Source organism: Peromyscus maniculatus, chromosome 22 (assembly GCF_049852395.1).
Source record: "Peromyscus maniculatus bairdii isolate BWxNUB_F1_BW_parent chromosome 22, HU_Pman_BW_mat_3.1, whole genome shotgun sequence".
Taxonomy (NCBI): Eukaryota; Metazoa; Chordata; class Mammalia; order Rodentia; family Cricetidae; genus Peromyscus; species Peromyscus maniculatus.
Window position 1 is genome coordinate 12,108,628 of NC_134873.1, and position 27,803 is coordinate 12,136,430.

At 42.5% G+C, this 27,803-nt stretch overlaps 1 protein-coding gene across 1 annotated transcript; it reads left to right on the forward strand.

The window, feature by feature from the left end:
• The first annotated feature begins 882 nt into the window (after positions 1 to 882).
• Positions 883 to 27,580, forward strand: LOC102918515 (uncharacterized). The gene is made up of 6 exons (XM_042267324.2): positions 883 to 1,034; positions 4,669 to 4,714; positions 17,146 to 17,242; positions 19,511 to 19,637; positions 19,797 to 19,854; positions 24,390 to 27,580. Exons 3-6 carry the CDS (start codon positions 17,240 to 17,242, stop codon positions 25,849 to 25,851), a joined length of 1,650 nt encoding a protein of 549 aa, XP_042123258.2. The 5' UTR covers positions 883 to 1,034; positions 4,669 to 4,714; positions 17,146 to 17,239; the 3' UTR covers positions 25,852 to 27,580.
• Positions 27,581 to 27,803: the final 223 nt, after the last annotated feature.

Consider the following 27,803-nt stretch of genomic DNA (forward strand, 5'->3'; position numbering starts at 1 on the left):
GTTTATGTCAGCGTGCAAGGATTAAATGTTAATGTATTTTCTTTATTTATGTTTGTTGTTTTGCTTATTTGTTTGTATATGTATTTGTTTGTTTTGTTTTTTTAGACAGGTTTTGTTGGGTAGTATGTTCTGGAACTAGTTCTCTGTACCAAGTGAGCCTCCTATTTAGTGATCTTCTTGCTGCTGCCTCTGCATTGCAGGGATTAAAAATGCCTGCCACTAGCAGGGCGTGGGGGTGCACGCCTTTAATACCAGCAGCCGGAGGCAAAGGCAGGAGTATCTTTGAGAGTTCGAGGGTAGACCTTCGATAGTCATAGTGTACTTCCATTATCAATTTTTTTTTTTTTTAAGTTTTACTTAGCAGAAAGTGTTCTTGTAAGGACATGGCTTGGATGACTTCGTGTTCTGTGCAGTGCAAGCATCTTTGGGAGGACAACTGGACACCTCAGAAGCACGAAATGGTGAGTGAGCATTGGGCTCCTGGAATCCTGGGTGGCCGGTTTGGGACACTAGCTGCTTTGGAGCTATGTGGTGCCAGCTCCTGTGGTTTCCCCTGGTGCTGGTCTACAAAGCTAATTCCAGGACAGCCAGGGCTACACAGAGAAACCCTGTCTGAAGGTGGGGTGGGGGTGTGGAGCCTGCCACCGGGTCTGGCATATTTGTTTGGTTTGATACGTAGAGTGTCTCACCATGTACTCCTTAATGCCTCTGAATTCACAGAAGTCTGCCTTCCTCAAGAGTGCTGGCAGTAAGGCTTTCGCCTGATCTTTCCTAAAAGGCTTAGATACATTAGGCTGAAGGTGAGGCGTGAGTAGAGTTCGCCAATCAGGGACGATATTACTAAAAGGAAAGAACTGTCCAATCAGGAGCACGGATAGTCATAGTGTGCTTCTATTGTCTTTTCTTTTCTTTTCTTTTTTTTAAGTTTTACTTAGCAGAAAGTGTTGTTGTAAGGACATGGCTTGGCGACTCCGTGTTCTGCCGAGTGCAGGCATCTTTGGGAGCACAACTAAATACATCAGAAGCACGAAATGGTGAGTGAGCATTGGGCTCCTGGAATCTTGGGTGGCGGGTTTGGGACATTGGCTGCTGCAGTATCCCTGGTGCTGTGCAGCCCAATGGAAGGTGGAGACCAGCCCAGCAATGCCTGTGCCCACCTGTGCTTGAAGTGTGCGCCTCACAGGCAGCCTTGAGCCCCGAGTCCCCCACTGTTCTGTCCTAGTGAAGTTGCTTCCACACAATTCCCCAGCACTCTTGGGTGAGTCCTTTCCGCGAACCTGCGCCTACACAGTCCTTACAGCGCTGGCGGGTTGGAGATGCTCAGCCCAGACTGTACTATCTAGGAACGTGGGTGGTCTGTGCAGTTCTCTTCTCCTCTCGTACGTCTGTTTGCGTTGATTTTGCTTTTTCTGTTACCGTCTTGGATTTCTTTCCGGTCCCATCTGGTCTCCCTCAGATTGTTTCCCATGCCTCCTGGTGTTAGAGAAATTTCTCACAAAGCTGCATGTCTACCCTTATTCTGTGTGGTGTTTGCATATTTCCTTAAAAAAACGATAATGTGTGAGAATTTTAAATTGCTCTCCTGACTGCAGCTGGCCAGAATTACTAGTCTGAAGAAGGATATTTCAATTTGCTTCATTTTTTGTTTGCAGTGATCTTTTTTGAGTCCAGTATTGGAATTTTGAAAAGTTTCCCCAACTTTGCAGAAAAGGCCAAACAAACAAACAAAACAAAATAAAACAAAAACCCAACAACAACAACAAAAAGCTGGCAAAGAGCTTCATGGCATTGGCGTTATATTTCTGTTGCTGCTTCTTGTTTGGCTGTAGGCTGCTTTAAATAGAAGGGATTGGGAGTATCACTTCTGTAGCAAGTAATTTACAGTGTTTCAGTCTCTGGGAAAATATTAATATTCCACCTCTTTCTTTTGGCCTCTGGATAGTTGGTTTATGTAGGTAGTGTAATTTCTGACCATTTGTGAAGTTTCAGAATGTTCATCTGAGAGAAAGACGAGTGTGCTTTCTACCTGGTGGAGAAAATGTTCTTTATTTGAATGTTGACTTGAGTGTGGACTATATTTATAATATATTTATTATGCTTCTGTGTATAGTTATTTTGATTTTCATTTAATTTTTAATTTGTATTAAATATGTTATTTATTTGTTTTGTTTGTTTGTTTTTGGAACAGAGTTTCACTCTGTAGCCCCTGATCTCCTTGTGTTGACCAGGCTAACCTTGAACTCAGAGGTCACCGTCCTCTGCCTCATGCATTCTGGATTAAAGTCTTGCAACACTATGCCTGACTTTGTGGGCTTTGGTTACCTGACTCAATGTAATTACATTTACACTTACACCATTTGCTGGAAATTTAATTTCAGATTTCTTCATTGCTGAGTGGAAATCATTGTGTCTATGTGCTGCATCTCCATCATGTGGACATCAGCTGATGGAGATCCAGGCTAATTCTTTTTCTAGCTATTGGACTAGAGCAGCAATGACCATGTGTGTGCATGTATCTATTGTAGTGTATAAAGTGTTTTCATTATATTCAGAGAAATTTATACCTTGATGAAATAATATTTTTTACTTTTGAGGGAAACACACATTGATTTGCTTATTAATCCCAGCAGTTTAAACTCACCAACGGTGAGTAAGTATTCATTTTTCTACACATCCTCAATAGGGTTTAGGCTCTTCAGGCTTGCAGGGCAAGATTTTCAACTGCTTACCTGTGTCCTAGCTCTATGGACATTGTTTTGTTAATAAAAAACCCAACAAAACTTTTAAACTTATTTTTGCTAGGGAATTTCTTACATTCGAGTGATGTGTATTAATCGTATATAGCCCTTACACCCCCAGCACACCCAGTTCTTAACTTCCTGTCTTTTGGTTTTGTTGTTTTGTTTTTCTTTCTTTTTTCTGCCCCCCTTCTTTCTTCCTCTTTTTCCTTTTTCTTTCTTTCTTATAACCCACTGAGTTCAGTTAGTGCTGTCCAAATGTGTGGCCATCCACAGGGCATGGGCAACATACTAGTGGCCACATTCTTGAGGAAAAATAACTTTCCATTCCCCTCAAAGCCATCGGTTGCCAATACCTTCTTAACAAGGGGTGGCCTTCTTGAAGACCAATCCCATTCTGCCCAAATTTTTAGACTGACATCATCTAAAGTGTTTTGGGAATTTTAGAATTTGATCATGAATTGTAGAATATTTTTGGTGAAATTGAGTTAATCTCAGTAAGAGCACTCTTTATACCTTGTGTCTTTGTCCATTGATTTTCTATGAAACTACAATGTTCAGGTTTAATATAGACAATTATTATTGTGTAACAGATGTAGGATGAAGTCAATAAGAAATCAGGTGCTTCCAACTGAATAAAATTGTCTATGCTCTTAAGTATTAAACTAACAATAATTAATATTTCCAAGATAAATTTTAACCTGTACCATTAAAGAGTAAGACTGATGGCCCTTCTGTCCATGCTCTCCTCTTTAATGACAGATTTTCCCAAGTTCTGTTCTTGTCCAGTTAAACTAAAAGAGAAAAGTATCTGTTCAGCCTGCTCAAAGACTTCCCAGTCGTCAGGTTAGGCTTCGTGTCTTTTACATCCAAGGATTTCTACTTAGATACAATCATATTTTCAAAAGGGTAGCCTTTAGATTCAGGATTTCTAATGCTAGTAAAATATGATCAAAGATCTAATCAACAGCATAATTTAAAATAGAAAACTGATATAGTATCTTTGTTTTTAAAATGATCTTCATTTTACTTATGCAACTATGTATTGTTTACGTGTGCTTCTGTTTTCTTATTGGTTCCACCGTACTTTTTGGCTTATCGTTAAGTGGTATTAATATAAATATCCAGATTGGCCTAAATTCGTTTTAGTTCATAGTGTAATTAAAGCTTCTTTTTATAAGTTAGATAAAATATTACTCAGTATGTTTTTGGGTTAATCATCATCTCAGCTCTAAGTCTATAAGAAGTCTAAAATGTCCCTGTTGCTCTCAGGACACAGCATCTTCTATACAAGGGTACAATTTCATTATCATGAACAATGCCCTCATCTTGGAGATGACAATTTAGGTTCTTCCATTCCTAAAAAGTAAAGATTGAGAAAATAACTTAGACCTGCGATTTCAGACTTCCTTAAGTAATTAGTAGACTTAAAATATGTTCCAAATATATGTTTCACCAAAATAATTGCTCATCGATCCACTAAAAATGTCATATTTTTAATTAAAAAATTGAAGTCAAGTTTATTTCAGATAATTCACTGTCAAGGTTAGGCAAGTATTAGAGAACTGCTAAATAATATTTTAATTAAAAAACTTTAGAAAATAGATGGGTTGAAGCATAAGGTGTGAAAAAGCCTCCAGTGTCTTTCCATCATTCCAAACTCTTGTGTTTGCACAGCAGGCCCCCTTCTTGTCTGTGTCTGGACAGACCTAGGGATTCCTTCTACCCCAAATGTCTTGGTTTTGGCCTCAGGATCTCCAGTCAGGAATATCCAGGCTTTCTGTCTCTTCCTCAGTCAGGGATGCTGTTACTTTCCTTCATCAAATATCCACTGAGTACATGGATATTCGTGCCACCAAGTTTGAATTGTGTGTACATGCTGAGGCAAGTGTTGTTGGTCCTGGATGACATTCTGTTCTGCTGATTTTAGGTCCATAGGAAGGACACCTTGATCCATCCATCAGAAGCAGGAAATGGTGAGTATACTCTGTACTTCTGGAATTGTGGTTTGTGCATTTGTGACAGTGTGGTGACATATTGTGTACCCTAACAAACTTGCCTGAGGATCAGAGGACAGAGCCAGCCACTAGATTAGACATAGAAGTCAGGCAGTGGTGGCACACATCTTTAATCCTATCACTTGGGAGTCAAAGATCCGTCTGGATCTCTGTGAGTTCAAGGCCACACTGGGCTACAAGAGATCGATCCAGTATAAGAGAGAAACAGAGCCAGGCTGTGGTGGCACACACCTTCAGTCCCAGCACTTGAGATCTCATGCCTTTGCTGGGGAAGCACACAGGCCTTTAATCCCAGGAAGTAATATGGCAGGGCAGAGAGAGGTATATAAGGAGTGAGGAAACAGGAACCCTCTCTCTTTAGGCTGAGGATTTTGTAGATGTAAGAACTAGTGGCTGGCTGTTCTGCTTCTCTGATCTTTCAGCTTTTACCCTGATATCCAGCTCTGGGTTTTCTTTTCTTTTTCTTTCTTTTTTTTTAATTAAAAGACCATCTAAGATCTGAACAACATGACAGTGTTAAGGCCATGGAGCTACTGCTGTGACGTGTGCAGTGTGCCCCGGTGTCCTGCCCTGGCTTCGTCCTTCCCAAAGCTCTGGGATTGTGCGCAAAGCAGGTGGCTGTGCACAAGGCCTCCCGCCCTGTGCTGTCCAGGGAAACGACTGTGGCTCAGGCCACTCTCTTGCTGTGGTGAAAAGGCACCTGGAATCTGTGCCTCCTCAGAACTTGCAGAGCTGCCAGGTTGGTGGCACTGAGATTAGTTTGTGGTGTGAAGGGACCTGGGTGGATTCCTGTCTGGTGTCCCTTACAAGTATGTCTGTGCTGCTTTAGATTTTTCCTGTCATCATCTTTGTGATTTTATACTTAGTACTGGGAATGAACCCCAAGTCAGTACTGACCGAAGTTAAACAAAGGCCTTGTCAGCCGGGCGGTGGTGGAGCACGCCTTTAATCCCAGCACTCGGAGGCAGAGGTGGGTGGATCTCTGTGAGTTCGAGGCCAGCCTGGTCTACAGAATGAGTTCCAGGACAGGCTTCGAAGCTACACAGAGAAACCCTGTCTCAACTCCGCCCCCCTCAAAAAAAAAAAAAAACCAAAACAAAGGCTTTGTCATTAGGCTATATCCCCCATCTCCCAACTCCTCATTATTTGTGCGGTGTTTCTGTGTGTGTGTTTGGTTTTTCTTTTTTTAAATCGTGATGAGAGGACTGGGTTGCTCTCCCTGGAAGAGTGGGTCAAATTCCCAGTCACAGAGGAAGAGAACTTTCAGGTGTATGTATATTCTTGCCCTGATCATTTCTGGTGTTAAGTTGGGGGGTTTGAAAGCCATGTCAGCACTGTCCTTTGTGATCCCTGTGAAGGGGACCATGGACTTCAGAATGCGTTCTTGTTCGCTTGGTTTACTCTAGGTTGCTTCCCTAAGTAGAGGAAATTGCATGAGGGGAGTACTTACTCAGTACTTAATAGGTTTGTTTTTTTTCCAGATGAAATTCTTTACAGATTAAAAACACTAGTATTTTCAATAGTGTTATACTTTGGGGTGCAGAATGAGGAGACAAAAGACTGGAAACAGTCGAGAATATGACCTCAACAGACAACACTGGTTATTAGCACAGACAACAAAATACAGTGATTTTTCCTGCTGTGCAGTGGGCGCAAGCTGCCTGGGGCCCTTTTCAGAGTGCTGGAAGGGGCTTGGGACTGAGGAAGTTGATGCAGCTTCCTGGGCTGTGTGCTGCTGTGTAGTCTCTTCTTCCTGAAGTTATTTGCCCAGGGGAGACAGGCTGTCTCAGCAGACATTCCATTCCTCTCCTGGAATTAAAATTACTGTAATTAAAATAACTCTTAAGGAAAGAAAATTAAGCAAAACTTGGTTTATACAACAAAAGTGTTACCCAAAGTAGTATCCAAACTGTCATTATAATTTTCTATTTAAATATCAGTTACTTCTGCATGCATGCATGTGTGTGTGTGTGTGTGTATTTGTGTTTGTGTACACTGGTTAGAGGACAGTGACTGGACATTAGAATATGAGACCTAACTTTATTTCCTCTACAGGAAAAGGAACTCCATATTAGAGATGGTGTATAACAGTCATGAGTCCATTATTGAAGGGATGCAAAATCTTAGGTGTTGCTGATCATAATGGCTCATGGTTGAAATCCCAGCACCTGTAGGACTGATGAGTAAAGAAATGAGGAACTGTTTCCAGAATAACATAGATTAAGCTAGTGGTAGATAAACCCAAGTATTAACACAGTTCCTATTCTTTAAAATAATTTACTTCTACCCCACTGGGTCTGATTAATGAAGCCCTCATTTACAGTGTGCATGGGGTCCTACACAGCAGTGAGGATACCCTACAAATGGCTACATTCCTAAAGAAAAGTGATTACTTCCCTTAGAGGCATCAGCTAAAACTAGGATCTCAGTAAGGGCTGAGGCCTCAAAGCACACCTCAGTCCATTGCTGGAATTTTTCACTACCAGGATCACATGCAGGTCTTATGAGTGAAACCACAGCCGTCGTGAATCCATGCCATGCACAGAGCACGGCCTTCCGCAGGACTCCCCGCCCTCCAGCTCTTACACTCCATCTCAGCCGCCTGTTGCGATGTTTCCTGAGCTTTGAGGGTCATGGGTTTGATAAAAATGTCCCATCTACGGTTCAGTAGTCACAGTTGCTTATTTTCATAATTTAAATAGTAATCTTCTCTGTATAAACTACCACTGCTAAAATAAGCGTGTCTGATCCAGGTTGGTGACACTAGAAACCCATAGATAGAAACACAAATATTTAGAAGGCAGTGTGTCAACAGGAGCACTTAGGAACAGAACATTCGTAGGTTCTCCCTGAGGACCTATGACTTCCCTTGCCATGAGTTTTGACCCTGCGAAAGTACCAGGCATGATTTCTCTCTTGCGGAGCAAGCCTGCAATCCCATGACAGAAGTTGATTAGTTCCATAATTAGTCTTTCCAGTAGGCACGTCAGTATTGTAGCATCCAAGATCCAGCACAGGATAGACCACTGATGCCTTTTCTTCCCCACCTGATTTCATCATACCTTTCAGCACTAAGAAAGATGTGCACCTGGGACAAGTCAGTTTATGATTGACTTTCCTGTGTTTTGTAAGCAAAGTGTCTGATGTCTTTAGCAGTAGTGTGTTATCTAATTTCTGTGGGCAACCAACAGCAGTAGCAATAGCTTATATTGTTCTGTGTGCCTTGGGACCCTTTCTGACCAAGTGTCTGTGCCTGACACTGACATTTTATTTAGTCACTCAGGGCTTCTGGGAGCAGCTTCTTCACTAACTCTTCTTCACTAACAGTTCCTCATTTCTTTACTCATCAGTTGTACAAGTGCTGGGATTTCAACCATAAGGAGCCATTATGATCAGCAACACCTAATATTTTGCATCCCTTCAATAATGGTCTCAATATCTGCTCTGAATATCTGCTTGTTCAGAGCTTTGTGAGTTTGTGGCTAGACTGGTCTATATACAGAGTACAAGACCTGGTCTCTGAGGAAAGTTCCAGGACATCCAGGGCTTCATAGTGATGCTCTATTACTCCCCCCAGAAAAGTATTTTTAAATAGCTTACAAGCTACAGGTGTTTCATAAGGCTTTTAAAATATATGTTTAGCTTCCTTTAACCCACTTCCTATCCTCCTTTCCTCTACACTCTGCCCTCATCCCTGGTCACACGTGGACTACTGTCCCCACTGACGATATGCATATGTGTTTATCTTGTCGTGCAATGTCATAAGTTCCCAGGTAACTTCTTCGTGCACACTTCATCTTGTCTAAGACTTCTTCTGGCCTCTCCCTTGCCCATCTCTGTCTCTCCATTTCCTATTTGAAACCTCTGTCTCTAGTATTCCCCTCTCTACTTTCATTTTACCTGTATTCACCCCCTCAGACCTCCTCCCAATCCATAGTGTGTGTCTAGCTCCTTATCTTTTTCATGTACACATAAACAGAAGATTTGAAACTAGGAACCTCATATGAGATAAGGCCATTTAGTGTTTCTCTTTTTGGCCAAGGGTGATCCCACTCAGTAGAATTTTTTTTTTTTTTTTTTTTTTTTTTAGTGCCACCCTTTTCCTGAAAATATCATGATTTCATATTTTTACAGCAAAGTAATTAATATAACATTGTACATATATACTAGATTTTCATTATCCATCCATGTGTTGATAGGTGACTAGGTTGATTCTATTTCATAGGTATTGTCAATCGAGCTGCAATGAACATGGATATGCAAGTATCTCTATAGTGTGATAGAGTTCTCTGCATATATGCCTATCAGTTTTATACCTATGTCATATGGTAAATCTATTCTGAGGGTTTTTTTAAATTTGTTTTTATTGTGTTGTTTTATCTTCATGTATGTCTGTTGCAAGGTATTTGATCACAATGTAAACCCTGAGATCGTGTTATTTATTGGAAAACCCTGTTTCTAGTTGTAATGTGGCTCAGCCGTAGTACACACCTTTAATCAAGAGCTTCCTGCTTATTGTAAAAAGGAAAAAATTAAATCCAACCATAGGTCAAGAGGGAGAGCAAATAATGAGTTGACAGAAAGAAATAAACTATAGATAGTTAGGAGGAATCAGGCAGATGGATAGAGAGATGCATAGGAAGGAAAAGAGAGGGACAGCTGGTTGGAGAAATTTTGTGTGAGACAGCATAGGAGAATAGCTCCTCCTTTGCTGGATGGTGATGAGGAGGAAGCGTCTGCATGCTTTCTCTGTTTCTCTGAGCTATCAGGTTTTCACCCCAGTATCTGGGTCCTGAGTCTTTATTGGTAAAATCGTAAGGTTGAGATTTAGTTAAAAACAATATATGTCGGTGTGTTGCTTGTGTGTAGAATTTCTGGAGGCCAGAAGTGGGTGTTGGATATCCTAGAACTGCAGTCGTAGGTAGTTGTGAGATACCATTAAGTGCTGGGAATAGAACCTGGGTCCTCTGGAAGACTAGCCTGTGCAATAAACTGTTAGCCATCTCTTCAGGCCCATTTCTAGTTTTTGGAGCAGGCCACAGGCTAATTTCCAGAAAGGCTACACTACTTTACATTCCCACGAACAGTGGACAAAGGTTCCCTGTGACGCACATCCATGCCACTGTTTGTAATCCTTTGTATTCCTCTTGAAAGCCATTTTGACCGGGGAGAGAGAGAATTTTTATGTATTTCAAAGTGCAGGCTAGTGAGACTAGAATCTTACCTCTCACCTTGCACAAAAGTCACCTCCAAATTGTTGAGTGTCCTCACTATGCAGCAAATTGTTGAGTGTCCTCACTATGCAGCGTTATACTCAGAAACTGCTAGATCTGTTGGTGTGCTTGAAATTGAAAGCATGGGGAAGGATTTTCTAAAAAGGACTTCAGTAGTGAAGGAAGGAAGACTTACAGTAAGATGAATGGGATTTCATGAAACTGAAAAGCTCTGACAGCAAAGGAAATGTCAAAAGATTTGTGTCTGGAATATATAAAAAATTAAAAATAAAACTACTAAGTAATAGGAACTCAAACAACTGAATTAAAAAATGGACTACATGTCTAGAGAGAGTGGACAACCTTTTCTTCTTCCTGATTTTTGTGGAACTGATTGGTATTTCTTTCCATTCAAGTTTTTCTTGGCCTTGAGTTTGCTATAAACTGCCTGTTTTTGCTGAGCCTGTCTCTTGAATCCCCAGTCTCTCCTGGATTTTTATCATGAATAGTTGTTGAATTTTGTCAAAGGGTTTTCTTGCATCCCTTTTCATTTCTAATTGTGTTAATTTGGTTCTTTTCTCTGCTTTTTAGTTAATTTGGACAAAGGTCTGTCAGTCTCATTTTTCCCCCTCAAAGAATGAACTCTTTTTTTCACTGATTCTTTGTGTTTGTTTTTGGGTTGTATTTTATTGATTTCAGCCCTGAGTTTGATTATGTATTGTCGTCTACTCACTTGGGGTGTGAGTTTTTTTTGTGTGTGTGTTTCAGGTGTGCTGCCAAGTTACTCTTTTGAGATTTCTCCAATTTTTTTATGTAGGCATTTGTGTTAGAATTGCCTTCATTGTGTCCCATAAGTTTGGGACACATTCATACAGTTCTACAAAATCTTTTGTTTCTGGATTTCTGTCTTGACCTATTGTTTTATTAATGTAAATCATATCATTTCATTTATATAATTATTTATTATGTAGTTAGTTGTTCACATTCTGTGAGGTTAAGCTTTTTGTCGTTTTTGTTGTTGTTGACATTCAGTTTCAATTTATGATGCTTGTATAGAATGCAGGGTGTTATTTCAATTTCCTTGTATCTTTGCAGACTTGCTTTGTGCCCAAGTATGTGGTCATTTTGAAGAAAGTTCCATGAGGTATTGAGTAGAAGGTATATTCTTTTGTATTTGGGGGAAATGTTCTGTAAATATTTGTTAAGTTTATGTATTTTATACCATTAGTTAGCCCCAGCATCTCTTTGCTTAGCTTTATCCGGATGAGCTGTATATTGATGAGAGTGGAGTAGTGAAGTCTCCCACTATTATTGTGTGAGGGTCAACATGTCATATAAGCTGTAGTAGTTTTTCTTTTACAAACTTGGATGCCCTTCTGTTTTGGCGTGTAAATATTAAGAATTGAAATGTCATCTTGGTGAATTTATTCTTTGGGTATGTAGTGTCCTTCCTTGTCTCTTTAGATTAGTTTTAGTTTGATGTCTATTTTGTCAGACATTGGGTCTATTTGTTTGGAATAAGTTGTTCCACAAGTTTACCCAGAAGTGATATATATTGATGTTAAGGTGTGTTTCCTGGAAACAGCAGATAAATAGACCCTGTTTTCACATCCATTCTATTAGTCTTTTTGTGTGTGTGTGTTGTTGTTTTTAAGATTTATTTATTTGTTCTGCCTGCATGTATGCCTGCAGGCCAGAAGAAGGCACCAGATCTCTTTACAGGTGGTTTAGAGCCACCATGTGGTTGCTGGGAATTGAACCCAGGACCTTTGAAAGAACAGTGAGTGCCCTTAACCACTGAGCCATCTCTCCAGCCCTAGTCTGTGTTTTTATTGGAGAATTAAGACTATTGATATTGGGTGTTACCAGCTAGCAGTGTTTGTTGATTATTTTTTATTTGTTTTTGTTGTTGTTTTGGCATGCGTGCGCGCATTCCCCTCCCTTGATTTGTTGCTTTGGGATTATTTATTCCTTGTTTTTTCTTGGGTGTAGTTAACTTGTTCAGGTTACAGTTCTAATTTGAGCACCATTGTAGGGCAGGAGTTTTAGACTGATATTGCTTAAATTTGATTTTATCATGGAATGTCTTATTTTCTCTATCTAACATGATTCAAAATTTTGCTGGGTATACTAGTCTGGGATGGTATTTTTGGTCTCTTGGAGTCTGTAGAATATCTGTCCAATTCCTTTTGCTGTTAGAGTGTCCATTGAGAAGTCAGGTGTTACTCTAATGGTTTTGCTCTTATATGTTATTTGGTCATTTTCCTTTGGAGTTGTTAAAATTCTTACTTTGAGCCGGGTGGTGGTGGCGCACGCCTTTAATCCCAGCACTCGGGAGGCAGAGCCAGGCGGATCTCTGTGAGTTCGAGGCCAGCCTGGGCTACCAAGTGAGTTCCAGAAAAGGCGCAAAACTACACAGAGAAACCCTGTTTCAAAAACCAAAAAAAAAAAAAAAAAAAAAATCTTACTTTGTTCTGTACTTTTAGCATTTTTGACTATTATGTGCTAAGGAGATTTTCTTTTGTGGTCCAGTTTATTTGGTGTTTTGTATGCATCTTATACCTTGATGGGCATCTATTTTCAAGGCATCTATTTCTTCTCTGAGTGTCTTGAAAATATTTCTGTGCTTTTGACCTGGGATTCTTTTCCTCCTCCATTCATTCTCATTATTCTTAGATTGGTCTTTTCATACTGTCCCAGATTTCAATGACGTTTTGTGCCAGGAGTGTTTTAGAGTCAACATTCCTTTGACCTAGGCATCCATTTCTTCTATCATGTCTTCAATGGCCAAGATTCTCTCTTTCAGATCTTATATTCTCTTGATGAGGCTTGCCTCTAGGTAAGGTTTCAGTGCCTAAATTTTTGATTTCCAGGTTTTATTTTGTTCCATTTTTTTTATTGAATCTATTTCGACTTTCATGTCTTGAATGTTTTAATCATTTTCTTCCACTGATTGTTTGGTTTTATAGATTTCTTTAAGGCCTTCGTTCATTTCTCCTTTAGGGACTTTATCATGTTCATCAGGACTGTGCATGTTTTATCAATGTTAAGTGTTTTTACTTGTGCTTCAGCTATGTTGCCCGACTCAGGGCCTGCTGTGGGGGGCAGGCTCTGCGGTAGTGGGGATATCCTGTCCTGACTGTTATTGGTTGTGTTTTTACTTTGGAGTCCAGGCGTCACGGTTTGGGAAGATTGTAAATTAGGTGTTGATATCTGGTATTATATTTGTTGTGTGGGTGTGTTGTCCTTAGTTTCTCTTACCTTCTCTGGTTCTTAGCAGAGTGGTTTTTATGTTTTCCATGGTATAACATGCTTTGGGATCTTGTTAAGTGTAGCCACTGTGGGTTCCAGGTAGAAAGTGTTTCTAAGTGTTGTAATTTGGCACCCCTGCCAACCTGTGGTGGCTGTGGCAGCTGAGGTGGCAGCAGTGGCAGCAGCTTGAGCAGTCACCCTCACTGACAGGGGTGGCACATTTCCACTCTCATGTTGCTATAGGTTGTGTAGAGTTGCATAGTGAAACATGCCCCCTTAAAGTCCCTGGCCACTCCAGAGCATTCTCTCCATCTTGTTCCTTCTCTCTGCCTCCTGGTCTGTCTGTCTGTCTGTCTGTCTCTATCCTGTCCCAATTCTGACATAGCACTCTGCTCTGCCCCATCCCTCCTGCTTTAGTTCTGTTTTGAGGTGTGATTTCTTAAGGACTCACCTGGGCCTGCCCAACAAAGTTACCCTTTCCCGTAGCTTTATCATTACACGAAGTATTGAGAGTTGAAACTTAAGAATGGAGATGAACTTCATTATGGATGAAGGGAGGTGGCTGAGGGCATCCACAGGAGGGAGCAAAGCAGTGTGCTCCACTAGGATCTGCTCAGTTTCTTCAGAAATTGTGGGGATAGTGAGGACAGGACAAAGCAGAAATTCTGCTGCCGAGCTGGGCATGAGAATTGGGGATGGACTTGCAGGAATGGAGGCAGAGGTGAAGATCTGCACTTAGCCTACCTGCTTTGCTGGGCAAAATAGGCTGCAGGGAATGAATGCTGTTTGTGTGGGGCCTGGGATAAAGTAACGAGCGGGCCGAAAGAACTTTGAAGGGGTATATCTGTGTGGTCCGCTGGAGAAGAGGAAGGGGAAGCCCACAGAAGGTGGTTTGCAGCAGGTCTGGGCATGAGAAGTGGAGATTTGATATGTGTGGGTGGATGGAGACGTGTTGCTCGGCAATTAGCCAGCCTGCTTCCTTTGCTGAATTGGCCTTGTGATTAGAATGTGCAGAGCAAACTGAAGGTAGTATCATTTTGGAAATGGCAGGTGGGGAGTACTGAATGGCTTTGGATTCTCAGAAGACCACTTCCCTCAAGTGTGCTGGTAGTAGGGGTTTGCACCAGAACTTCCCTAAAGTGCTTTATTAATTAAGGCAGAGGAGGCAGAGTGTGAACAGTTCATCACTCCTAGACCTTATTACTTATAAACTGTCCGGTGAGGATCGTGGATAGTCATAGGCTCCTGGGCATGCTGCCTCTTTAGGCTTTGTGGTAGAGGAGAGCAATGTCAAGTCCAGGCTTGGATGGGTGTGTGTTCTGAGGGCAGCAGGCTACTTTGTGAGGACACCTAGACACTTGAGAAGCATGGAATGGCGAGTGTGTCTTGGATTCCTGGATGCCTGGGTGGCGGCACTGGGACATTAGTTGCTTTGGAGATAAGCAGCGCCCACCGGAAGGTTCCCCTGGGACTATAGGGCCCAGTGGCAGGTGGAGCCTGGAACAGCCAGTGCACTCCCAGGTGCACCTGAAGTGTGCGCCCAGCAGGCGCCTTTATCCCCAGTCCCCCAGTCTTCTGTCCTGGTGAACCTGGTTCACCGAGATCCCAGCCCTCTTGGGTGAGTCCTTGCCATGAACCCGCACCTACCCAGATCTTTGCAGCACTGGCGGGTTGGTGATGCTGCGTCCACACTGTGCTGGGTGAGGATGTGGGTGGTCTGTGCAGTTTCCCTTCTCGGCTTGTGCTTGTGTTTGTGCTGATTCAGATTGTTCCCTCTCATCACCTTTGATTTCCTTCCTGTCTTCCGCTTCCCCTCCCCCATCTGGTCGGCCTCTGAATTGAGCCCTGTGCCTCCTGGTGTTAGAGAAGTTCCCACACAGCAGCAGTGTCTGCCCTTAACACCTCCTCCAATTTTCTTTTTCTTTTCTTTTCTTTCTTTCTTTTTCTTTTTTTGGAGACAGGGTTTCTCTGTGTAGCTTTGCGCCTTTCCTGGAACTCGCTTTGGAGACCAGGCTAGCCTCAAACTCACAGAGATCCGCCTGGCTCTGCTCCCCTGTGCTGGGATTAAAGGCGTGTGCCACCACAGCCCGCTTTTTTTTTTTTTTTTTCCCAGAGCTGAGGACTGAACCCAGGGACTTGCACATTCTAGGCAAGTGCTCTACCACTGAGGTAAATCCCCAACGCCCTTTTCTTTCTTTTTATTAAGGGATAATGGACAACAATGTTTTTTTCTCCTGCATGCAGTTGGTCAAAGGTACCATTCTGAAGACAGAAATTCAAATTTGCTTCACAATTTATTTGTTTACAGTGATCTTTTTCAAGGCCAAAATTGGAGTTCTAGAAAGTATTTGTAACTTTGGTGAATGTGCAGAAGGCCACCAAGGCTGACAAAGAGCTTCATGGCGTTGGCATTGTATTTTTGTTGCTGTTGCTTGTTTTGCTTTAGCTGTTTAAAACAGAAGGAATTGGGAATGTGAATTTTGTAACCAGAAATTTCCAGGATTGCAGTCTTTGGAAAAAATACTAACTTTCTTTACCCTTCAGGTAGTGGATGGTGTCAGGCTTGGCTTTCTTCTGAGAGATCTTAATTTTGTAAAGTATTGATTTCCACAGGAGATGTCTGTTTTTCACAATTCTACACATGTCACTTTGTCGCTCTGAGCGTGGCTGTTTCCATGTATTGCTAATTCTACCAGGTCAAAAATAAGACACTACTACAAATTCTGAGCCAAATTTGAAGCAAGCTTTAAATGGTGCCCAGGTGGATGGACTCTGGCCCAGTCCATTCCCAGGTTCCCAGAAAATGGCAGCAAGTCACATTTTGCAGAGGCTCATCACTCAGCAGGGGTGAGTTTCCCAGTAGCTGCGGAAAGAGTGCCCCACCCCAGCCCTTGTCCCCTCCATTCTCCCCTGCCCCCATGTACCTTATCCCCTTTCCAGATCTCACGGCTGGATCCTCAGGTGAGAGTCTTGTGCCTTCCTCAGTCCCTCCATGTGGGATTGTAAATGGTCAACAAGCCCAGCTGTGATATGGAATTCTCCAGGATGGAGGTTGCTTATCTGGGAAGACATTCTGTCACATCATGACTAAGATTAGTCAAAAACGGTCTCTCATATGAGGAGCATCTATGATGGTCATGTTTCGAGACCTAATTTGATAGACTTGAAGAAAGTATTGGTGATTTTACTGTTTATTTTTGTTAAAATCTTAATGTGAATAAGGATGGAGAGATGGGTCAGCAGTTAAGAGCACATACTTCTCTTCCAGAGTACGGAATTTGATTCCCAGCATGCACATGGTGACCCACAACAGTCCAGGACTCCACTTTCAGGGAATGCAATGCCTCCTGGCTTCCTATGGCACCGAGCACATATGAGGTGCATTGATGTACATGCAAAAAAAATCCATACACATGAGGTTAAATCAATTAATATTAATTTGCAGTTACTGTTGGGAATATCATGAAAGCAGAAGCAGGCATGGTGAAGTCTCAGGGTTAATCATTTAGTGTCTCTGCGTCATCACTAGAGAGTGACCATTGTGGGCTCTTTGTTAGCAGACTGTGAGATCCTGAGATTTGGGAATGTTTACTCTAGTGGATGGAGGGTTTCCTCATGGCCTTATGCAAAGAAAACCTTTTCTGAAATTCAGGGATTGCTTTTCATAACTGTGAGCCCTAAGTGGAGTATTCCTGCCATGTATGTCTATTTTATCCATCCATTGAGTAATTGTATTCCTTGTTGTTGTGTTTTAAGTATATTGGCAGAAAATGGACACATTGAAACATGAAGTGGGAGAATGTCATGGGCTTTTAACTCATTCCTAATGTTTCAGGTTTCTATCAAGCCCTGTGTGGTTCCTGTGCTTGAATCTACCTGGAGCCTGCTCCTACCCTGAATGCTGTTTTATTTTGTTTTGCTTAGCAAAGAATATTCCCCTGAGCACCTGTTTGGGTGACTGTGTTCTGCTGACTGCAGGAGTCTTCGGGGGGACATCTAGACACATCAGATACACAAAATGGTGAGTATGCCTTGGGCTCCTGGAATCCCGGGTGGCAGGTGAATGAAAAATAAGAGAGGACATGACTACACCCGTGTGTGGTGGAGGAGAAGGTTCATTGTAAATATGAGAGAAGACAGCATGGCCAGGCCCTCTGGAGTGGTCCGCAGTGACCTGGGCCATGGTAGAAGAGGACATGACTACACCCGTGTGTGGTGGAGGAGAAGGTTCATTGTAAATATGAGAGAGAAACAGTACGGCCAGGGCCTCTGGAGTGGTCCGCAGTGACCTGGGCCATGGTAGAAGAGGAAGGGTAGGGAGAGCAGGAGACAAAGAGAAGAGAAGGAGGAGAAAGGGGACCAAGTGGCCAAGAGGCGAAATGTCTGGGCCTCATAGACTCAGAGAAGCTGGGGGAAGAGAAACGCAGCCCCATCACTGGGTTGGGGAGTTTAGAATGGGGTGGGGTGTGCGGGTCAGGTGGAGTCTGTAGCAGGTGGGCTGGCAGCCAGCTTCCTCTTTAATGTGTTAATGGACACCTCAGCCGTTTGTCCAGAGTCTGAGACCTAACATGGGGTTTGGGACACTGGCTGCTTTGGAGGTATGTGGTGACAACGGCTGGATTTTCCCTGGTGCTGTGCCGTCCAGTGGAGCTGGAGTCTGACACAACAGTGCCTATGCCCAAGTTCACTTGAAGTGTGCACTCTGCAGGCAGACTTGAGCCCTGTGTCCCCCACTCTTCTGTCCTGGTGAAGCTGCTTCTTTGCAACGCGCCCCCCCCCCCAAACTCTTGTGTGAGTCTTAGCCGTGAACTTGTCCCAACACAGACCTTGCTGTGCTTGTGGGACAGTGCTTTGTAATTGACTTGAGAGCACCCTACATTTATTATGTATTTATTACACTTGTGTGCATAGTTTCTTTGATTTCTACTTTAAATATGCAATTTTATATTTAATATATAATATATTATCATTTCTTCGTTTTTTTTTTTTTTTTTTTTTTTAGTTTTGGTGACAAGGTTTCCCTGTGTAACCTTGGAATTCCCAGTGTTTCCCAGGCTAACCATGCCCTCAGAGATCACCCTCCTCTGCCTCATGCATTCTTTTTTTTTTTTAGACAGGGACACTTGTGTACCTGCCTGGCAATCACTTTATAACTAAGGCTGATCCTGAACCTTGCTGAACCTTGATTCTCAAAACTCCCCCTCTCTTCCCTTTCCCGTGCTTGTTTTTTTCTTTTTAATCCTAGTGTATCGCCACTCTACTTGCACATCACATGCCTGCTACTGTGCCTGTACCAATCCCACCTCCCCACAGATCTCATAGAACCATCCTTCTTCATGCTCTCTGTGGACACTCAGTCAAGCTATGAAACAGATAGCTAAGAGGCTAAAGATCGAATCTATACACAGGAGAAAGAGACAGCATTTGACTTTGTGTGCTTGGGTTACCTGGCTAGGTAAGTCAGGAGCCAATGAATACCACAAAGTCACCCCTCACAACAAACCACAGAACAGATTTATTGCAAGACCCAGTAGGGTGGCTGCCTCTGCTTGGGTGAGAAACAGCAGAGAACTGAGCAAAAGGCAGGGTTTAAATAGGATTTCTTAGGTGCAGATTTTCCAGAGTGGAGATTTTCAGGGTGGGAATTGGTGGGTTTTCAAGGCCAGACCTTGGACTTTTTACTCTGTAGAGCAGAGCTTGGCCGCCTGTGTGTGGCAGGGCTGGGTCTGCTCTTCATGGCAGTTAGACCATGTTCTGTTAGACTGTGTTCTGTGGGCAGAGCGTGCGTGCAGTGTTGGATATGTGTTTGAAACCTTAGTCCACATGTAGTGGAACTCATTGGGAAGTATTAGGTGTGGCCTTGAAGTAGGAGGTGTGTCACAGGGTGGGGGGTGGGGTGATCTTTGAGGTTTTAAAATCCCATTCCAGGCACCTTGTCTCTTTGCCACCTGCCTTTTCCAGGAGTAATACATTCAGCTTCTGTTCCAGCTCCATGCTGGAATCATTGACTAACCCTCTAAACGTATAAGCAAGCCCCAATTAAATTCTTTTTTTTATAATTGTTGCTCGATCCTGATACCTCTCACAGCAGTAGAAAAGTAACTGAGACAATGGATGTTATTATATTACACCAAGTAATCAGGATGGCATCACAGAGATGTTTTTGGGTTAACCTTTATCTGCATAATCACTTGGAAGTGTCTTTACAAGCTTCTTCTGTCCTAGATGATTCTGTATATTGTCAGCCTGTCAGTGAAAAGTAACCATCGTAACATGTGCACTGTTTTAGGAGTCCGTGACCTTTGAGGATGTGGCTGTGAACTTCACCTCAGGAGAGTGGGCTTTGTTGGATTCCCGTCAACAGAAGCTCTACAAAGATGTGATGATGGAAACCTTCTTGAACCTGATCTGCATAGGTGAAAAAATACAGCATGCTCCTGTTGCTTAAGTCAGAGAACAGCTGTGTCCTGCTTATGTGTGTAGTGGTGTGATTTGAATTCTTGAATGGAACACGTGGGGAATTGAGTGCTTTAATCCTGAATATGTCATAATGAATTATTTGGTTTTACTTCTAGAGAAAGGACTGGAAGAAAATATTGAAGAGGACTACAAAGATCTCTGCAGAAATCTGGGGTAATTTATATGTAATAGGAAGGAATTTATATTTAATTTTTGGTATGGGAGGTTTTGTCTTCCCTAAGCTCGAATTAGTCCACCTGCATTACTGTTTGACAGATGTACCTCCCTAATCAGACTTTTCACCGGCTCTGTTCCCAGAGCAGGTCGCATCCATCCGTAGGACTGACGCTTGGTGCCAGAAGCAAAATCAGCCCCTGAGGGCTCCCCGCCCCCACCGCCCCCCCAACTCAGCGGGCAGTGAAAAAACAAGGAGATTACTTGAAAAAAGAGCTCTTGTTGGTTTGTTTGTTTTTTGAGACAGGGTTTCTCTGTGTAGCTTTGGAGCCTGTCTTGGAACTCACTTTGTGGACCAGGATGGCCTCGAACTCTGCCTCCCGAGTTCTGGGATTAAAGGCATGTGCCACCACCACCAGGCCGAAACAAGACCTTTTTTAGAGAGATTTTTTCCCCCCAGGCTAGAGCTCCTACCTGTCCCCGCTTGTGTCCTGCCCCGAGATGCAGTTCTTGACGCTGCCGTTGCTGCTCAGGCTCTCTGCTAGCCACTTTTGTTCTGGGGTAGGGGCTTAGTCCCCATTTCTGCATCGTTTGCACAGCCAGGTTCTGCCTCAGCATTTCCCGTGCTGCCGTTGCAGGTATTGCTAGGGGCATAGCCTTTGCCCTCTTCGTTGCAGGGAGGATTTCAAAACCTCCACTGCTTTCTCCATGCCAGCAGCTTTTCCCTGGTCCTGCACCGCCTCTGCCGCGGTTCGCCCTTGGAGACGCTGCCTGGTGACTGCAAGGACCGTGGTGCCCCTGCAACGCACTTAAATTCGGAGGTGCTTGCTCTCTGGCCTCTGCTGGCTGCTTCCCGAGTGCTGGTAGAAGAGGAGACACAGTGCTAAGAGTGAGGGTGTGCAATGTTCCCGGGGATTTTTTTTTTTTTTTTCTAGTCTTTCCCATACGGATAGACTCCCTCCAGGTAAGTCTAATTTTGCCCTTACAGAAAGAAGATGAGACCTAAAAAGCTTCCAATTTCTCGAGTAAGAGAAATTATGAGATTTTTTTCAAGCCCTTCAGTTCCTCCCTCGTCTCATCTCAAGACTTCTGTTCCTTAAATTCAGCTTCATGGCCAAGAAGGAAATGACTTTGATGGTACCATTGTATCAGCAAGCATTTTTATCCAGTGTCACTGGAGCGAAGGGTTTTGTGTGGCCCTTATCTGCCTCAGGAAACAATTTTTCCCCTGCAGCTCAGGACTCAGATCTAAGCTGTCCACGGGCCAAAAGCTTCCACAGGAATATTTTTCTGCCTGTTTTCCTCATAGCATTTTTTCATGACTCTGGTTCTTCCCCAGGAGTCTGTGTTCAGAGTCCCAAGAACACAGCTCCTTTGTCTTGTTGCTTTTCGACCTTACCCTAGTTTTTTCTTGCCTAATATTCCTATATCTAACCCTATATTTTTGCTTAATTTTAATAGATAGAAATTAAAACAGAGAGAGAAATAAACCTAGACAGAGAAAGATACTCGATGCAGCCTAACTTCTCACTTCGGCTTTTCTTTCCACTGCTTTGTTTCATGTATAGACTCCTGAAAATAGAATACCATAGCCTTTACTGTTAATTCATTACCGGGCATGCCCCCCTGCTCCTGTGATGCCCCGACTCTCCTTTCACCAAGTCCCTAGTTAAATTCCTGTTCTGTGGGGGTCCTTGAACCTGTGCTCCATGTCCTGGTGCCATCTGTGGGAGGCCAGCTCCCACTTTTCCCCAGGGTACTCCTGAGAAGAGGGGGGTAAGAAACTTTTAGATAGATGTGTGGAGAAGAGACAGATAGAAAGAAACACAGGACAGCTTTGGGAGGGCCTGGATCAATATCTACTGGCCCTTCTGTCTCTTCTAAAGGGCTTTTTATAGGGATGCAAAGGGGCAGGGCAAAAGACCTCCTCCTAGCACAGCCAAGTGCAGACCTTTCCAAACACCAGGTAACCACGCACGTGGTCAAGCCATTCCTTAATGCGGCCCTGCTGGGTAAAGCAAGCTCAGATCTCACTAGGAAGACTTTGTGGGCCCCACAGTTTGGGAGTGAGAAGACAACTGAGAAACTACAAAATGACCCAAATATACCTTGGTGCAAATTGAATCTAAGGACAAATTCCTGTAATGGAACACGGAATTGTATCATTCAGTATTTGTGTATCTCATCTGTGTGATTCATGATTATCACTATCATGTGAGAGACCAGTAATTTCTGAAAGATCTGTCCCTGTGGTTTATTACACAAAACCTTCCCATTCTATGTATTCTCTGCAGCTTTGAACATAAGTGCTGTGTTTTGTTTCCTTTCTTTTGCTGGGACAGATAACAACTCTTCCTTGTCATAGTCCCAACATGAAGGGAAGCCAGGGCAGGGACTCAAGCATGGCAGGAATCTGGTGACAGGAACTGAGCAGAGGTGATGGAGAAATGCTGTTTACTGGAGTGTTTCTCATCCCTTCCTCAGCTCCTGCCTTCTTCAACCCTGGCCCATCTCTCTTGGGGGATACCACCCACAGTGGGCTGCTGGGCTGTTCTACATTAATCATTAATTGAAAAATGTCTCAATAGATCCGCCTAAATGTCAGTCTGGTAAAGCCATTTTCCCTGTTGGCATTCCCTCTTCTCAGATGTGTGAACTAGCTTGGGTCAAGTTGATGGAAACTAACCAAAACACTTGACTTCTTGTCTACAGTACACACAAACCCCACACTATTAATCCAGAACCTTTCATGGTTTGTTTCTCCCTAAATCATCTTAATCTCACAATATACAGCATGATATAACATTAGAAATCACAGGTTCTTAATATCACTATCCCAGTAGAACCTTTGAGATATCTTCCTTCATCCCTAAATCTATAGAAGTCAGACTTCCATCATTTACATTGTTCTCAGCATTCCTGTCCTCTGAGGTCCTATGACATCCACTGAGCCTTAATGACTAAGGTCCTCTAGCCTAAGGTTCCAGACATTTTCATAGTCCTCATGACAACCTTGGCCAGCTTTGTCACAGTAGTACCCTGTAATGAGAGTTCCTGCAGAGCTCTGCGGCTGGTTTGATTCCAGAGTGTTAGCACCTGGCTTTGATCTATCTGCCTTTTGTGACTGCTACACTTTGTGTCCATTACCTTCTGTTTAAAGTATGTAAATTTTATCTGAGAGCTTCCTAAAAGTTCAAAGCCTTTTGCAAAACTTCACTGTGGAAGGACTCAGAAAACTGAAATGTCCTGTGACTGGGAATTGCTGTGGCATTTGTCTCTTTGGGGAACTTCAGATAAGAAGTTTTGGTATGTGGAAACTGACTTGCTAAAGGTGTAAATTGTCTAACAATAAAAAAAAGTTCTTTGCAAGGCTACAATTAGTCAGTCCAAAAGAGGCTGACCACCCTGTGGCTGAAAAGAGTGATCCTGATTCTTCCACAACTTGTGTGAACTGAACACCCGATACAACACTACCCCATGAACCTGGTAACTAGCTTCTGTTTGACAGTGCTCTCTGCTCCTGATAAACACCATGACCAAAGCCATCTTTGGGGGCAATGGAGTTTATTTTGGCTTACACTTCCATGTTATAGTCCAGCAAGGGGAAGGCAAGGGAGGCACTCAAAAAAGGCAGGAACCCAGGGAGACCATGGAGGAAGGCTACTTACTAGCTTGTTTCTCGTGGATTACTAAGGTACCTTTTTTATAAAATGCACACCTCCCACCATGGGCTAAGCCCCATATCGTGGATCAGGAATGGGAGAATGCTCCCACAAACTAGTTTACAGCCCTGTTTTCAAGCCACTTTTTTTCAATTGAGGTTCCTTATTATCAGATGATGCTAGGTTGGTCTAGTTGAAAACAAATTAACCAACAGAGGCTGAGTATTTAGAATGTCAAAATGCAACAATGTGATTGTTATGATTGTCTCTTAATGCCAAAACCTGTCCCTGAATGATCATGCCTTTTATGTTCATCAATTATTTATGTGTACGCATATGTTTGCTTTGTACACCACTTGTGCCAAAAAGATCAGGGGAGGGCAGCAGATCCTTCAGATCAAGAGTAATAGGAACTTGTGTGCCTTACACATGAATGTGGCCCTCAAACTCTGGTTTGCTGGAAGAGCAAGAATCTCCAAGACTATGATAAAGCTCCTTCATAATTTTTGTTTGTTTGTTTGTTTGCTTGCTTGTTTATTTATTTTGAGACAGGGTTTCTCTCTGTAGCCCTAGCTGTCCGGGTACTAGCTCTGTAGACTAGGCTGGCCTTGAACTCACAGAGGTCTGCCTGCCTCTGTCTCCCAGTGCTGGGTTTAAAGACCACCGCCATCCTTCCACCTTCATAGTTCTTAATGAAGCATAGTCAACACTCTGCTTCTTTACACGTGACAGTGGTTTTACATGTTGTAATATTGTCCTCACCATTGGAGCCTTTCTGCTTTTGCCTCTCTAATAGTAAAGTTGTAGTGGACCACATGACCCAGCCTCCATTATTTCACTTGTTTACAGTAATGCTCTTTTCATTTTTTGCAGAACTCGGGTGGTTGAGAAAGACTGTGGATATGAATGTGATACTCAGTGTGATGACACCTGTCAACCAATTCCAAAGAATATGATTAATGAATTCATGCCTCATATAATAAGAGGATATGAAAGCCTATGGCATGTAAGAAATATCATAGATCATTCATTCTCACGTGTGTATCTCAGAGTCCAATCTAGAGGGAAACAACCTCAATATAAGGAAGCTTTTATACATCAGAAACATTGGAAAAATATCAGTAATTCTGAATCTCTTCAGTTACTAGAAACTTTTCCTAGAGAGAAACCTTACAAGAATCAGCAATGTAAGGAAGCCTTTAGGAGTCTTCCTTCTGATAATCCTCACAAAAGAATACAACATGGAGATAAATTCAATCAAAACTTATTAAGGAGATATACAGATAGCCCAAAAGATGATGGAATCCACACGGAAGTGAAATCATTTGTTCATAAGCACAGTGAAGAAGCCTTTATTGATTCCAGTAATGCTATCAACCCTGAAAAAGGTCATATTGGAGAGAAAAGGTACATTTGTAAGCAGTGTGGGAAAACATTTAAATATGCTTCATGTTTTGAGAAACATAAAGTAACTCACAGAGAAGAAAAGCTGTATACATGTAAGCATTGTGGAAAAGCCTTTACCCGATCCAGTTATCGTAACATTCATGAAAAGAGTCACAGTGGAGAGAAACCTTATGCATGTAAGCACTGTGGCAAAACCTTTGCCATTTTGAGTTCATGTAGCACTCATGAAAGAATTCACACTGGAGAGAAGCCTTATGCATGTAAGCATTGTGGAAAAACATTCACCAGTCTAACTTCCTGTAGAATTCATGAAAGAATTCACAGTGGAGAGAAACCTTATGCTTGTAAGCACTGTGGCAAAACCTTTGCCATTTTGAATTCATGTAGCACTCATGAAAGAAATCACACTGGAGAGAAGCCTTATGCATGTAAGCATTGTGGAAAAGCCTTCAGCCATTCCAGTTATCGTAACATTCATGAAAGGGGTCACACTGGAGAGAAACCTTATGCATGTAAGCACTGTGACAAAACCTTTGCCATTTTGGGTTCTCTTATCACTCATGAAAGAACTCACACTGGAGAGAAGCCTTTCATATGTAAGCATTGCGGAAAAGCCTTCACCCAAGCCAGTTATTGTAACATTCATGAAAGAATTCACACTGGAGAGAAACCTTATGCATGTAAGCATTGTGGTAAAGCATTTACCAATTCCAATGCTTGTAACATCCATGAAAGAATTCACACCGCACAGAAGCCTTACACATGTAAGCACTGTGGAAAAGCCTTCACCCAAGTCAGTTCTCGTACCATTCATGAAAGAATTCACACTGGAGAGAAGCCTTATGCATGTAAGCACTGTGGAAAAGCCTTCAGCCAAGCCAGTTATCGTAACATTCATGAAAGAATTCACACTGGAGAGAAGCCTTAAACATGTAAACATTGTGAAGAAACCTTTGCCAATTTCAGTTGGTATATCACTCATGAAAGGATTCACACTGAGAGACAACTTATGCATGTAAGCATTGTGGAAAAGCCTTCTCCCACTCTAGTTGTTTTAACGTTCATAAGAGGTGTCACACTGAGCAGTAGTTTTATTTATATTATATAGGTATGGTGGAAAAGCCTTCTTGGTAATTAGATTCATGGGAGTAGCCATTTTCTGGATGTCATTTGTGTAGACTTTGTTCCCCAAAGTTGTATAGTTTCTGTATGTCTGTTGTGTTTTTGTGTATGTGTGCCCATGCATGTAAGTGCCTGAGGTCAGAAGAGGGTGCAGGATCCCCTGGAGCTGGAGTTAGAAGCAGTTGGGAGCTGAGTGAGCACAGTACTAGGGTGCAAACTGCAGTACTTTGGAGGAGCGGCAAGTACTTTTAACCTTGACACAGTCTCACCATCAACTTCATTTATGGATATTCTATGGTTTGTACTTCTCAGTATTCTTCAAGTACAGAATTGAAGTTTTCTTTTTCAGTTTTTGCTGATGCTTTTATTTTTTGGCTGGTTGATGAATATCTAAATATTTCAGTGATCAGTAAGGAAATAGTTATTCAAGATGATTGATTATCATCCTTCTGCACCTGCATAAATTTGTGGGAGCCACAGTACTCACAGGAAAATTGAGACAGAAAAATTAGAAATTGCAGGAGGTTGTAGGGATTTATATATAAAAGACAGTGGCAGCTGAGAGACTAGCAGCTTTAATCTACCTAAGCTTCATTTATCCTAAAGATCACCTTTAGAAAATCCCAGTTTTAGATCTTGGAGATGGCTACTAAGTTAATGGCCCATAAAAGCTGTCACTTGAACACTTCTACCCGCCCTCCCTCATTTTGTCCTCACCTAGTTGTCAAGCCACAGTAGCAATAGGGCATACAGTTCAGGCTATTCCAAACCTCCTGTTTGTGTTCCTGTGCAAGTCATTGTAAAGATACACAAGAACCTAGAAGGCATGCTTGCTCTGCACACGCAGATCACCTCACCCATACGAATACCTTAATTTAAATGTAGATAATATTGTCCATCTTTGAATATAAGGTGCTAAAATAACTTTATTTGCAAAAGAAGCAATAAATAGAAGGCATGGCGAGCTCCAGAGTTAAATTCTTCAATGTTCCTACATCATCACTACAGAAGGACTTCCGTGTGAAAGGACCAAGCAGACTCCATTACAGGCTGCCCTGTCTTCTCTCAGAGATCAGGCCTCAATTTCAGTTTCCTGAGACTTGAGCAAGCAGTTTCTGGGAGGGCCATGAGCAAAAAGACAATCACTGATGTCTGTGCCAGCAGGGACAGGGAAATAGGATGCACTGAACTTGGGCTACTGAGCCAGTCCCCACAGTCAGTACATGCTAGCCCAGCCAGCCCCCATGGCAGCTCAAGGACAAAGCCTGGGACTTGTCCAGGCCTGCCCAAAAATGGATAACTGTAACTCCCAACTTACCCTAGCCAATTAAAAGTTACTAACATGACTGACACTCACATAAACCAATCCTGAGTCTGTTCCTATGTAGTCTGTAGACCCCGAGACCCCCGCTAGCTTTACTGCCTATAAATACCCAGCCCCCTTGCTACTCGGGGTCTCTCCTGCTCTGCTGCTGCATCACACAGATGGAGAGGCCCGGGTTAACTCGAAATAAAAAACACTCTTTGCTTTTGCATCAGATTTGGTCTCTTGGTGGTCTTTGGGGGACTCTGGCTACAACATTGTGTCCGTGTGATATTGAGGTTTGTGAATGTGTTTCCGCTTTTGAATGTAGACATTACTCCTGTTTTGGCTTTAAGACACTTCTTTGTCTGATTTTAAGCCTTTTCAAAACTTGTTGAAAATTGCTGCCATGTCAGTTCATTTTTCTATGCATCCAGGAATTGTATTCTCTTCTT

What these genes read in the sequence shown, in the direction of transcription:
- LOC102918515 (XM_042267324.2), top strand. An exon ending in CTTGAACCTGATCTGCATAG is followed by an intron (nt 19,638 to 19,796) that starts GTGAAAAAATAC and finishes TTTTACTTCTAG; the next exon opens with AGAAAGGACTGGAAGAAAAT. An exon ending in GATCTCTGCAGAAATCTGGG is followed by an intron (nt 19,855 to 24,389) that starts GTAATTTATATG and finishes CATTTTTTGCAG; the next exon opens with AACTCGGGTGGTTGAGAAAG.